The 13468-nt window shown below is 46.5% G+C and overlaps 1 protein-coding gene across 3 annotated transcripts; it reads left to right on the forward strand.

Annotated features, from left to right (window-relative positions):
• The first annotated feature begins 253 nt into the window (after window positions 1-253).
• Window positions 254-13097, forward strand: mxd1 (MAX dimerization protein 1). 3 transcript variants are annotated; one of them, XM_071536896.1, is made up of 6 exons: window positions 254-1106; window positions 1811-1910; window positions 7076-7105; window positions 11039-11153; window positions 11365-11524; window positions 12577-13097. In XM_071536896.1, exons 1-6 carry the CDS (start codon window positions 1040-1042, stop codon window positions 12771-12773), a joined length of 669 nt encoding a protein of 222 aa, XP_071392997.1. In that variant the 5' UTR covers window positions 254-1039; the 3' UTR covers window positions 12774-13097. The 3 variants fall into 3 exon arrangements, with proteins under 3 accessions (XP_071392997.1, XP_071392998.1, XP_071392999.1); XM_071536897.1 differs by having other exon boundaries at window positions 12580-13097; XM_071536898.1 differs by lacking the exon at window positions 7076-7105.
• The last annotated feature ends 371 nt before the right edge of the window (window positions 13098-13468 follow it).

Consider the following 13468-nt stretch of genomic DNA (forward strand, 5'->3'; position numbering starts at 1 on the left):
GCTCCGTATAGTACGCTATAACGAATGTCGATTGGAACCAAAATGGCCGAACCAGGCACCCAGTTTCTATCAGCACGGACCCTTTCGGTTTGATCGTTGACCGATTGTTTCAATGTCCAATAGGAGTTCCGTTTGTTATCTCCAGTACCCAATCATATCTCAGCACACATAAGCTTTGTGGCAAAGTACAGTAGCTAGCTGTCGTCCAGATCAACAAGCCACTATTTTGGAAGCAGTTTGATAAACACTCACTGTTCCTCTGTTGATGTCAGTCGCTATCTGCTTGTCCAACGAGACGTATCACGCGTGATCAACGCTAAACCAGCACAAAACTAGCCAGCCAGATAGCTCTGAACCGATAAGGTTGGATGACATCGTCGGTGGAAGTTTAAGATAGCTAGCTCATTTTTCTAATCATTTTACTTCAGGCAAGTCTATGACAGTTGAACTGGCCGACGTTTAACTTACTTTGATTGGCTGATTCTTTACGACATATGATCGAGCTAGCAAGAACCCTCATCGTTAATTTGGCAACTTCTCACTAGCCAGCGCTGTCATTTTTTGCCAAGCAGAACAATAGCCGAATTCTTCTTTTTAAACATCCAACAGCCTTCCTTTTTTGTTTTGTCAACAAGCTGTTTTTTTTTCCGGAGACTTGCCAAGAAAACATTAACGCTAGTTGGTTAACATAGCGTGCTGCTAAAGGGGTAACGCAACCTTATGTATTGAAGAAGTGTTAGCGTCAGCCTTGACCAGACAGCTAAACCCTGGAACCATTTTAACCAACGTTAGTCAATAAACTAGTTCAGCTTGTCGAACTGATTGGTGCTGTGTCACAAACTTCAGCTCAAAAAACCTAATTTGATACACTGCAAGTTGGCTAATCCCTTTAATGGTACTCTCGCATTTCAACCATTAACTGACACAGAAAAACAAGCCACCTGAATACAAGGCGAGTCAGCTTTAGCAAGGGAAGCAGGTTGTGTACAGCCACGGAATCCCACCTCGGATTGTTATAATATCAGTGTTATTGTTGAAAATGGCGGCGATCGGAATGGTGCAGATGTTGATCGAAGCAGCCGAGTACCTTGATCGCAGAGAAAGAGGTAAAGTATGATTGCACCGTTAGCTACTGTCCATTTTATTCATGAAATACCACCATGGCAGCCTTCTCCTAACCAGGGTAGTTCATGCACCTGTCATTTGAAAATAAGCTATTTTGAGTCCAGTCCTGCCCTTTAATTTTTTACATTAAATAACTGGGCCATGCATTAAAGCAAGTATGGATTTTGCACAACAATAGAGCAGAACGCACTGGCTCCCTAAAGTAAACGTTAATCTGTATTCAAACACTTGTGTGATATATATATATACATGTGTATGCACTTGATGTGATAATGAACATGTGATGAAAGAGCTAATGCATATTTGCCAGATGCAATCAGATGTGCAGGGAGACATTGTTTTCATGGAGGCTTGATCATGCAGGGCTAAGCGAGCCCCCCTCCTTTTCTTCTGTTGTGGTTGGCTAGTGGGGTTTACTCCAGTTCAAGATGACATCATTGTCCAGGCTGGGAGGAAAAAAACACTGTATAAACATATTGTATGAAATCTATCTATTGCATGCTTGCACTTTAACATAAACATTGCTATTGAAGGTAAAAAAAAAAGAAAAGAAATGTTAAGTATGGTAAATTTTGCAGTCCTCTCCTCTTCCCGGTCTTAATTTTCACTGTGGCCATATTGTTTTGCATTACCAGATTGGCGAATTGCTGTACATGTGACCAATATGCTGTTTATGTGCTTGCAGAAGCTGAGCACGGCTATGCCTCCATGCTACCCTTCACCAGCAGTAAAGAGAGGGACAGCTTGAAACGGAAAAGCAAAAGCAAGAAAAACACAAGTAGCAGGTAAAGACTTCACCTGATTCTTTCTGCCCAGAATCTATGGCTTTGCAGTTCTGCAGCTCAGCATGGCAGTCATCATACATCATACCCCTATTTGAAGTGTTTTCTCACTGAGTGCCAGATTAATGCGTTGTCCCCAAGGTGGCAGTTTGTTATACAGGTCAAACATGATAATTTGCTGCCAGTAGTGACAAATCTGATGTTTGCCATCATTATAATGTGTTTTGTTCTGCATTTTTGAATGCTGCGCTCAGGGATGTTTTTACTTGTGACTAGCAGCTGTCAAAGCAGGGTAGTATAACATTGACCTCACCAGCCAAAACTGAAATTGAAACAAATGGAAAGAGTTTGGAGATGACAGCCAAACTGGTGCACCAGGTTAGTGCCCAAACCTTAAAGTCCACCCTTAGATGTGCCCCACCCAACTCAAGGGGCTGTAAATGATCCAAAGACACTGACATACTGTAGATACACACAAATCTGGGTATTTGTTAACTAACTGGCTATTCTGTCTTTATGCCTAATGCATTACAAAGTTATCAGTTCTTACAATACATTTAGTTTCGTCTCACCGATCAAAAAAAAACATCATTTGAGACCTATCTCTGTCTATGAGTGCTGGCTGAGTGTGTGTCCTACTGGTTTGTTTTTCCTGCTTCGCCTCCCTGTACAAAGCTATGGCTGAAAAGGGTGTGTGAGAGTGTGTGTTTGTTTGGTTGTTGGGCTAGGGCCATGTTTTGACTTCCTGTAGAGTTCTCTGCAGCGTGTGACTGACAGCAGCAAACATCAGTCTGGCTTGAGGCGAATGGCCACTTATCAAGACAGCCTGGGTCAGTCAAGGTTGCTGCAGAAGACAGTTCAGTGAGGGACAAGTCCTGACAGCTCCAGTCACCTGGACGGACACAACCAGACACACACACACACACACACACACACACACACACACACACATTCAGACATACACACATCAGCGAACGATGGTATTGTTATGCAGATTACTAGGATGCCTGGCTGGGAACAGTTACCTAGCCAATTAAACAGTGTCAGGTTCGGTGTGTGTGCAGGACAGTAACTTTAGATCTGCGGATATCAAAGGGTGGATGCGCATGGGGTAAAGCGGGGACATGTGCTTTTATATATAGGCCCATGATCCACCTTAACCTTGTGTACATCCAGCTTTAATAACCACAGATGTAAAGTCAGGACACTGCCACACCCATAGACTTGGGTGCATGTATTTACACTGAGTGTAGCAAATATTAGGAACAACCTCCTGGTATTGATTTGTAGCCCCTCACATTCCACATCTCAATTGTCTCAAAGGTTAAAATCCTTCTCTAACTCATCTGCTTCTTTTTTTTATCTACATCTCCTTTGTGAATGGTAGCGAGGGATAATGGCTTTTACCTGGATTCACCTCATCTGTGTAAGAGTATGTGTCCCTAATATTTTCTACATTCAGTCTGTATATACATATTTATATGCACCCAAAACTGCCTGGTAAAAGGAACTTGATGTTATTGAAATATTTGGTTTAGCCCGTTCAGCCAGGATTAGGTCTTTCAGCCTCGGCAGCATTGATGATGTACAGTGAGAAAAGCATAGTGTCCGAGATGGAAAGATTGGCTGCCTCTTCCACTGCTTCACCTAATATTCCATGCATTAGATGACAGTGGGTGCTGTATGTTGCAAGTCCTGCTTTCAACTCGGGGCATGCCTTTACATGTTTAGCTGGGACAGTGTGTTTACACATGGGAAGTGAGGACAATATGGGCCTAGTCTGGTATGGTATCAAGTAGACTACTAACCGCAGCAGGTTCGTCCTTAGCTGTCCAGTGTTGATACTTCTGTTTGTGATCTGCAGCATTACTATAGTTTAATAGCTTGATGCTCTTTTTTTTTTTCCAAGTGCCACAACAACCTCTGTCAGCTAGAACCTCTTGATCAGCTAGCCTATTATACATTATTGTTTAAGGGCAAGACAGACACACTTGCTGTTAATAGGGGTCTCCGTGCAGCCTAGTTGATTGGATTTGGTACTGTATAATGTTGGCCCTTGATCATTAACAAGCAGACCAGCACAATGACTGAGTGATTTGGCCCCTATGGGGAAGGGTGGAATTTGTCCTGGAAGAGCTGATCATTAATGAAAAGGCATGATAGGATGATGGGGTTTTTTGTTGCTGCTGAACCTTTGTGAAATGTAGGGCAGGCAGCCCCCATTTGAAGTCACTCGACCTAGTCTGTACATCCAGCACTAGAGCCAGCCCTCCAGTTCCTGTTGTTTCCCCGTGGCGTGGATGTGTGAGTAGTGGGGGAAGGGAGTCACCGTGCTGGTGTGTGTGTGTGTGTCAGTAGTAGTGACTTCCCCATCCCCCTCCTCTCTCTCTCTCTCTCTCTCTCTCTCTCTCTCTCTCTCTCTCTCTCTCTCTCTCTCTCTCTCTCACTCTTCACCTCCTCCTCCCTCTCTGTCTTTCCTGTTCTGTTCTCGCTCTTGGCAGGCAATGGAGAGCACCAGCTCCTTCATTACATAGATGGAGAGAGTCCTCCCCCACTCCCCACACACACACACACACACACACACACACGCACACAGCATGTGCAACTATGGTGCACTATGGAAACCATACAGTGATCTTGCCATGCTTACTGTGTGGACAACTGCAGCCTTCCCATGCTCACCACCCTGTGTTGTTGTTCAGTCTAATGTGGCTGTCTTGGCTTCAGATCAACATGGCAGTGATATGGTGGTATACAGTCTAATGGTAGATTAAACTAGTCTCAGACTCCCAAGTTGTAGACCGAGCCGAATGATAGGAACACTGCTGAATCTCAGTGATACCATGCATTGAAAGCAGCGGTCCAGTATAATCTAACCCAAGGGTCCTCAAGCGTTTTCATGTTAAGGACCCCCAGACAGGCACACATTAGCCCACAGATCCCCATCTGATCAGATTTTGTCACTGATCTAGCCTACATGGTGGCTTTTGAGAAAACACCCCATCTAATCTCAGAGCAATTATATCAGGGTGGGAAAATACCACCAACCACCAGCCAAAATGCTGCAAAATTTTGGCAGTGGCTGGTTGTTTTTCTCTATTCTACCAGCCACTTTGGCAAGTAACCAGCCAATCTCTTTTTCTGTTTAAAAAAAGAAGCAATCTGTCTGGTAAAATAACGAAAGTGGCTGCTGAATTTTTACCTTGACCGGTAGATGAGGAAGTTGATTTCCTTCCCTGCAACGTATTAGACAGAGCCTGAGGAAATAGTCATACATAACGTTACAGTGGTACAGTGCAGTGATCCAGTGCAGTGTAGTCAAGATGGTGGCTTACAGCAGTGGTTCCCAACCCAGTCCTCAAGGACCCCCTGTCCTGCAAGTTTTTATTCCATCTTTACTCTTGCACACCTGATCCCAATGGGGCCTACACACTTTCATGCTGCTCTGTTCAGGTAGATCTGTCTCTACCAATCAGCATTAAGACCTTAACTGGATCAGGTGCACAAGAGTAGAGCTGGAACCACTACTTGCAGGAAAAGGGGTCCTTGAGGACTGGGTTGGGAAACACTGGCTTACAGCTTAGAACAAGACTTCCCACCTAGTCCCAGTGTCCAAGCGATAGACCAAGCCTGAGGAAATGCTCAGTAGTCAGTATAGTGTACATAAACAGTACAGGAGTCCAATGTGATTTAATGACAACAGCTCCAGTCTAATCTCTGCATTCATGTACTAAAGCAATGGAAATTCTCATCATCCAACATTACTCAGTATAGGCATTAGAAATACTCATCCAATATTACTTTATATGGAAATAATCATTATCCAATATTACTCAGTATTACTTAACATGGAAATACTTATTATCCAGTATTACTCAAAATGTAAATACTCATTATCCAATATTACTCAACATGTAAATACTCATTATCCAGTATTACTCAATATTGCTGTTGTAATCAGTATTACTCTGTCAGAGTAGGGTTACCTTGCCCTATATGTGCTAGACCGGGTGTTCCATTTCAGCCCATGTCTGCTGTACAGTAACCGCGCGTCATGGGTGCAGTGGGTAGAGTCACCATGTAGAGGGGTACGTATAGGGTGTTTGGGCCGGGCGGGGGTGGGAGGGGTCCCGGAGCCTAACCACTAGCCTTACTTAATAACTGGGATCATTTCCCTGCTAGCACTGTTATGTCACCAGCGGCCGTCTGCCCCAGCAGAGGAATGTGGCCCTGGTGAGAGAGAGAGAGAGAGAGAGAGAGAGAGAGAGAGATAGATAGAGATAGACACAGTGCTGAAGGTAACTGAGAGATGGAGGTGTGCTAGTGGCCACTCTGACTCCTGCATTGCAGTGTTAGAGCTGCATCATCCAGACACTCACAGACATACACACACACGCAGGGACAGACTCGAGGACACACACAGCCAGGAGGGATCCAGAAAGCGGGTCAAGTCCAGTTTTTGGAAGGAACGCGCCCGGGCTGAGCGCGGTGTATGGGGCGTGGGGGGTGGAAACGGAGGGCAGAGGGCAGAGAAGAAGCTCTCTCTCTCGCTATCCTAAACCCTCCTCCACCTCCACCTGACCTCCCCACCCCCCACCAGGGATGACCCCCCCCACCCAGCTCCCAGAATAGCCCCTGCACCTTCAGCTCTGCCGGGGCCCATTGCTGTCATCACCCCCCCCTCCCCACAGGACTCTCACTCACACACGCACACACTAGCCCTGATTCACCTCCACTGTCAACTTAAAGCACTCCTGCCCCTGTCTGATGTTTCTGGTTACTGTTACTAAGTTTACCCCTGGGCTCCTCACCATGTTTCTGTGTGTGTGTGTGTGTGTGTGTGTGTGTGTGTGTATGTGTGTGTGTCATACTGAAAAAGCACAAGTTTCCTCCATAAAACAAGCCTTGGGCATCAGAATACCCAGCCTTTTTTTTTTTCTTTCCTTTCTCCTAGAATCTCATTTTGTTAGGCGTTCTGACTGCTCATAAACTCCCACACAGCCCCTTCTCTCTCTCGCTCTCTCTCTGCAATATGGCCTTGGACTGCAGCGATGGCACACAGAGAGGGGAAACCTTACACTGTTCAATCTCGCTGTAATGCCGGCTCCTGGCTGGTTATTATGTGTGCTGATGGGTTCTCATACGTGTCTCTTTTTTTATCTCCGCAGGTCTACGCACAATGAAATGGAAAAAAACAGGTATGTGGAATTTCTCATCTTGTGTGTTTGTGTGTGTGTTTGTGTGTGTGTGTGTGTGTGTGTGTGCGTGGGTCGGTGCTGTTCTTCAATTCCTAAGAATACCAGCTCACGCCACCCAAATCCCTCCCCCACTATCACCATGGAAAAGTCTCTATGAATCAGTGAATGTCGATGGAAAGTATAGGCTTAGATCAGATTGGGAAGAGCTGACGAAATATTATATTACACAACAGAGTGAGTCAGGTCTAGATTATTTCTTGGACATTAAAAGCACCATATATGATATTCATTTTTTACATAAACAATACATTTACTGTGTTGAAAGGGACATTAATACATGGCCTATTAATGTGCATGCACACAGTATTAGAGATAGTGGCTCATATCCTGGTTAAGGATAGGCTGTTCACATGGACCTTTAATAACCCATTCTCAAATATCCCAGTATCCATGTACCCATCAATAAACAGAAATTCTGTCTGTCTGTCCTGCCAGTAAATTAGATGGCAATGTAAGCCACTACAATGTGCTTTTTGCGGACGAGGAAAACCAGCAGTGAGCGTGAGAACATGTTAACATCGTCATTATCCCGGATAATATTAGAATATCCCAGGTACCATATCAAGGTTTCCAGGGATATAGCGTTTACATGGGCCATAAACAAAATGCTTGAGTATCCCGAATATTAAGGCAGTGTACTACATTGAACATTGGAAAGAACAGAGCGCTTTGGAGTGTAACATAGCTAAACCAGTCCAAAAAGGGACATCAAAAGGCCTAAGCTGAGTGTGGCATCACTGTTGAAACATATAATTGATGTAATTTTGCTTTTGGTTCATTGTTAATGTCAGTTGGCGCTAATGGAGAAGCACTGGTCACTACCAGCTACACATTGCGTAACTGGGCTGACTCTGTTCAAGCTACAACTCCAAGTGTTGTGGAGGAGGGTTTGGATAGTTTTTGTGTCTCAGTAACCTAAATTTGGAAACAAATGTACTTTAATCAGACCTTTCATTTTCTGCTATAATATTGCTGTATGGATCCATCCTTATGACTCGTATGTTTTGCAGATATCTCTCCTTTCCTAGTCCAGTTGTTACTGTCTGGAGATTTGTGATGGAAATACAAAGCCTCCACAGGGTTGGGGCGCTATTCCGGTTTCACTAACTTAAAAAATCACAAAAAGCCACAGCTGCTACCACACTGTAATTTCTGTTTCCACAACTACCGTGAGTACAGATTTCATACTTTTTTTTTTTACTCACAATGAGTGACCTGGAAAGAGTTCAGTGTCTTGCTCAAGGACAATGTGGCAATCAAACCGGTGACTTCTTCTCTAACCGCTATAGGCCTCACCCATATGATAAACACGTGTCACAGACTCACACTCGGCAAGGCCAGAGGAGCCGGCTCATGGGTGATAGCAAGGGACGGGGCGTCACTCAAGTGGGTCAGTTCAGCACTCAATGTACAAATGTGGAAACATTTGAATAGAACATTAAATGGTCTATGTTGAATAAAAAGTGGTTTTGTAACCCAAAACATGGAGCGAAGTGATTTTGCTTTAGCACCAGCAATTTTGATTCCAGGCTATGCCTTGTTGGCAATGAGCCAAAACCAAAATGATGCTGGTGCTGTCTTTTCCTAGGCAGACTTTAGTATTGTCCTCTCTGCTGTCTGGGCCCCTGTCCCTCTCAGTGCCTCCATGCTGCCTGTGCTAATTGATCCAAACCAGCGGCTCAGTGGACAGCCTGAATAATATATGGCACTGAGGCCTCTGCCTGGGATTTAGGACTGTGCGGTGCATGTGTGCGTGTGTGCATGTGTGGAGCCTCACGCCTAATAAACCCGACACACTAGCAGTAAGTCAAACTTACGAGCGTATCCCTTCGTATTACACTTGGGTACATTCTTAGCCCACAGCCAGTTTCTCCCACCAGTAGCTTAATGATAGAAAGCCATCATAGTCACATAGTAAATTACTCATGGCGACCCACTGCTAGCAAGCCAGAGGAGCAGTGAGACCCATCCCCCTCCCATCATGTGAGAAAGAGAGACTCCAGCAATACTGGCTCAGTGTGATCTCCATACACACGTTTGTTCAGTAACATCCTGTTCCTATGGCCAAGGCTGTGTGTGTGTGTTTGTGTGTTTGTGTCCACGTAACACGACTCCAGCCACCACCACACCTTTTTTGCGTGCGAGTTCCTCCCAGCCGGTCTTGGCCAATTACTGTTGGGGGTCAAAGGGCAAGAGTGAGGAGAGCGGGGTCATATACTGCCGGTCGGCCACGGTGCACCACGCTGACCTAGTTGTAGTTTTTAGCAGCTGGGACGCCGGTGTGAAAAACACCATTGTGGCTGCGAGGAGCGACCCGGGGTGCCGGCGCGTGATGTAACACATTTACGGCGCGTTTGACTCACACGCTCACCTCGGTTAGCCGCGTGGCAGCGAGGCGCCGGTCTGAGCAGGTGCACACGGGCCGCTCCCGTGCATTTAAATCCACACAGTGCCCGAGGGGGGAAAAAGAGGTATAGAATTGGGACACAGAAATGTAGGTGCCGGCCCGGGGCTGAGAGACAGGCGAGCCCATAAGCCTATATACATACTCACCTATTGACACACTCCACCGAAGCCACACTGAACCAGAATAACCTGTTGCTGAAATAGCGCCGCGTGTTTCTGCCACGCCCGTAGTATCTGTTGAGTCTGCTGCTCGTCAACATTGTTTAACAAACATTAGCTGGCCCCGCCGATTATGTCAGAACAACACGGACGAGGGCATTTCCATGTTACGTAATGGCAGTCTGCTTGCCCTTTTGGACTGAGTCAGCTGAGGAATAGGCACCTGGTCTCAGCGCTGCTTTGTATGTGCGTGTGTGGGCTGCACTTTGGACGTGTGCGCGTGCGTGCATGCGTGTGTGTTTGTGTGTGTTTCCGAAAGGGCAAGGGGTGAGATTATATTCGTGTGCGTCCTCTGCCCCGCAGCCAAATCAGTCCCTCTCCTCTTCCCCCGGTGTCTGATTTGAATAAACTTTTAACTCAAACGCGGCTGCTCTTTTCCACAGTGACACTCGAGATCAGGATTTGCTTCGCAGCATTCAATAAATGAACAGCTCGTCTAGCCTTGAGCCGCCGCGACCAGTTTTTACGCTGAGGAAGAGTCTGACGTATACACGCCCCGCTCACCAAAACACACACACACACACACGGGCACGTACACACTCACTTGAGGCTGGGGCTGGAGGTGTGTGTTGTGTAACAGAGGGTTCATGTGGTCACCAACACCCACCACACCCCAGCAGCTGCCAAGGCGGCCAGCTTAGAGCGGCAGAGTGATAGCTGCACAGGAGGAAATGGAGTGGAGCTGAGGCTAGTGAAAGAGAAATGTAAATATGAAGAGGGAGCAAAAGATTTTCATTGGGCAGATGATGTCAATAATATAGTATACAACTAGTATAGGTTTGTCGGTTCGTCCCAGAAATTTCAAAACAATTTGTGCTGGTTTTCATCATCGATATCTATTGATCCCGAATTTGCGTTGACAGGAGTGATGCCTTGTTGAACTCGGGAGAGAGTTTCCTATTGGTTGGTTATGTCATTTAAGCACCTCCCCCTGTCTTGATTGGCTGTTTTTCATTGTCTATACCTATTGATCCCAGTGGCATTAATGATAACTCTGATGAACTCAGTATGCAGGACTTCACTGATAAATGTATCCTCACTGTATGAAAACATTTAATAGGATGCACTGTTTTAAGTAACCAGTTAGCCGTATTAGGCTTTTGTATTTCATTTCATTGAGCCTAATAGGTCACAGCACATCACAAATTACATGCTTGTTTTTTTCTGTCTGTGAAGAGGAAAAGGGCTGATGATGTATGACATATTCTCTCTCTCTCTCTTTCTGCGTTTCTCCCCTTCTCTCTACAGACGGGCACATTTACGGCTGTGTTTAGAGCGCTTGAAATCCCTCGTTCCCTTGGGACCAGACGCCAACAGGCACACCACCCTCAGCCTGCTGATGAAGGCCAAAGATCACATCAAGGTTTGTGTGTGTGTGTGTGTGGTACTCGGCGTAATCAGTGTGAAGAGGGCAATTTGTTGACCGCTTAAGTGGATAAGTGCATACGTTCGTATCGTGTGTCCGAGCGACTGACCTAAATGTCCTAGATAAGCCGCCACTGGAACACACATACACAACCAAACCTCCATATGTTTTTGTGTTTTTTTCCACCCCACCCACCCCCCCCTTGCAGAAGTTGGAGGAGAGCGACAGGAGATCGCAGCACACTCTGGAGCAGCTACAGCGGGAGCAGAGACACCTGAGGAGGCGTCTGGAGCAGCTGGGGGTGGAGAGGACCCGCATGGACAGCACCGGCTCCACCCTGTCCTCCGACAAGTCCGACTCCGACCAGGGTGAGCCTCGCACACACCCAGGGGAGAAAAAAAACATATTAGATAGTGGACTGAGCAGGCGAATCCAGATGAAAAACAAGGCAACAGTGAATATTTCATCCCCCACGAATGATGCAAATTCCTCTCTGGGCCCATCAGTAACAAATAGTACGTCTCTTTGTGGTTGTTTATTGTGCGGGACAGGAATAAGTCTCTCAGTGGACCGGCCCTTTTTGAAATGTATTTATTGAATTATTCACAGATTTCAAGAAAATATAAAAGAAGCTTTGACGGTGCGCAGGGAAGCTCAAGGAAATCCAGAGCCTCTTGTCATGTGGTTCATAGCCGTCTTCCCATAAATCAGAATGTGCAAAATAATAACGAAAAAGCCTTAGTGGGGGGGGGGGTAACTGTTTTTCAGGAAACTCAGAAAGGTGGAAAATCCAATATGGTGTCCTGGAGGCAAATTTGTAGAGCAAGGATAGCTGGATATGTGCATTAATTTGCATGTCATTTGATTTTGCATCGTCAAAGATACAGAGGTTACAAGATACAAGATTTTTACATTCTTTTTTTTATTTGACCTGAAATACCCCTAAGTTAACTCAAAAGCATGTCAGTGAAATTTGCAATGAAATGATGCAAAGCATGCAGCATTTTTTTAGTATCTTAGTTTTGTGGTACATAATTATGTGCATTATTGATATGGACTGGGGACAAAATGAGGCAAAAACCGATTTTAATAATTCCATCCCTCTTTATCAGGCAAATTCAGCGTAAACAAAGCAGACTTCTGTGTGCTGCGGTGCACTGAAATAACCTCATCAAAGTAAACATTTGCTGAGATTTGCCGGCGTCGGCATAGCGGTGCCTGCCATTACTAAGCGGGGCCTTGAAGTTGCAGTGAAATAATCACTAGTGTGAACCTTGAGTAGCAGAGACTGTAGAAGCCAAAGACAGAACCTGCAGTATCAGTTTTTCCTCTCTCCTAGCGCTAGTTCCTCATAGTAGATTCAGAGCCGGGAGAGTTGTAATTTGTCCGTCTGAATGCCGTGTCCCCTGTGTGCCAACAGAAGACCTGGACGTGGACGTGGAGGGGACGGACTACCTGCTGGGCGACCTGGAGTGGAGCACCAGCAGCGTGAGCGACTCAGGGGACGAGCGGGGCAGCCTGCGCAGCAGCTGTAGCGACGAGGGCTACTCCAGCGCCAGCCTGCGCCGCCTGCAGGACACTCAGGAGATGGCCAAGCAGCTGGGCTGCAGCCTATAAACAGCACTGTCTCCGACCCCGTCTCCCGCCTCCTCCCGCCCCGTCCGACCTGCCCAAGTCCCGTCCCGAGATTGTATCACTACTTCCTGATTCCACACCCAGTCTGAATCAGACCTCAACCCCCCCCCCCCCCCACCAGGACTGACCAAGTCTGAGGCCTTCCCTCCAGCCGGGCCTCCGTTGATTTCCTGTCCCCACCTTGACTCCCATTCAAACCGCAGCACCTCCCGAGACACACACCCGTATCCGGCCCCACCGTCAGCGGTCAGTCTCTAGGCGTCGCCCGCTCTGCTCCGCACCAATCAAACGAGCGGGATTTAGGAGACACTCTGCCCCCCCGCCCCCCTTTTTACGTGTCCACCAGCCCCCCCCCCGGCCCCTCCTCCCCCACTCTCCGTCCATCCGTAACACGACTTTCAGCCAGAGAATGTTACCACACTATACCCCACTGCCTCTTTTTCTATGCCTCAAGAGCCATGGGAAGCACTTATGAGATTTCATACACACATTATACACACACACACGCACACACACACACGCACACACCCCTCCATTTCTCCTAAATTGTCCAGCGAGACAGAACCTTCCCAAGGCGGTGACACAGACATAGGGCGTTTTTGTTGTTTTCTTGCCCTGCTCACCACTCGGCACTTAAATTATCTTTGTAAACGAAACTGTGTCATCCTTTTTTCAAA

Source organism: Centroberyx affinis, unplaced genomic scaffold (assembly GCF_046629955.1).
Source record: "Centroberyx affinis isolate AG114_WGS23_722 - 3 ecotype Tasmania unplaced genomic scaffold, CSIRO-AGI_Caff_v1 ptg002955l_1, whole genome shotgun sequence".
Classification (NCBI taxonomy): domain Eukaryota; kingdom Metazoa; phylum Chordata; class Actinopteri; order Beryciformes; family Berycidae; genus Centroberyx; species Centroberyx affinis.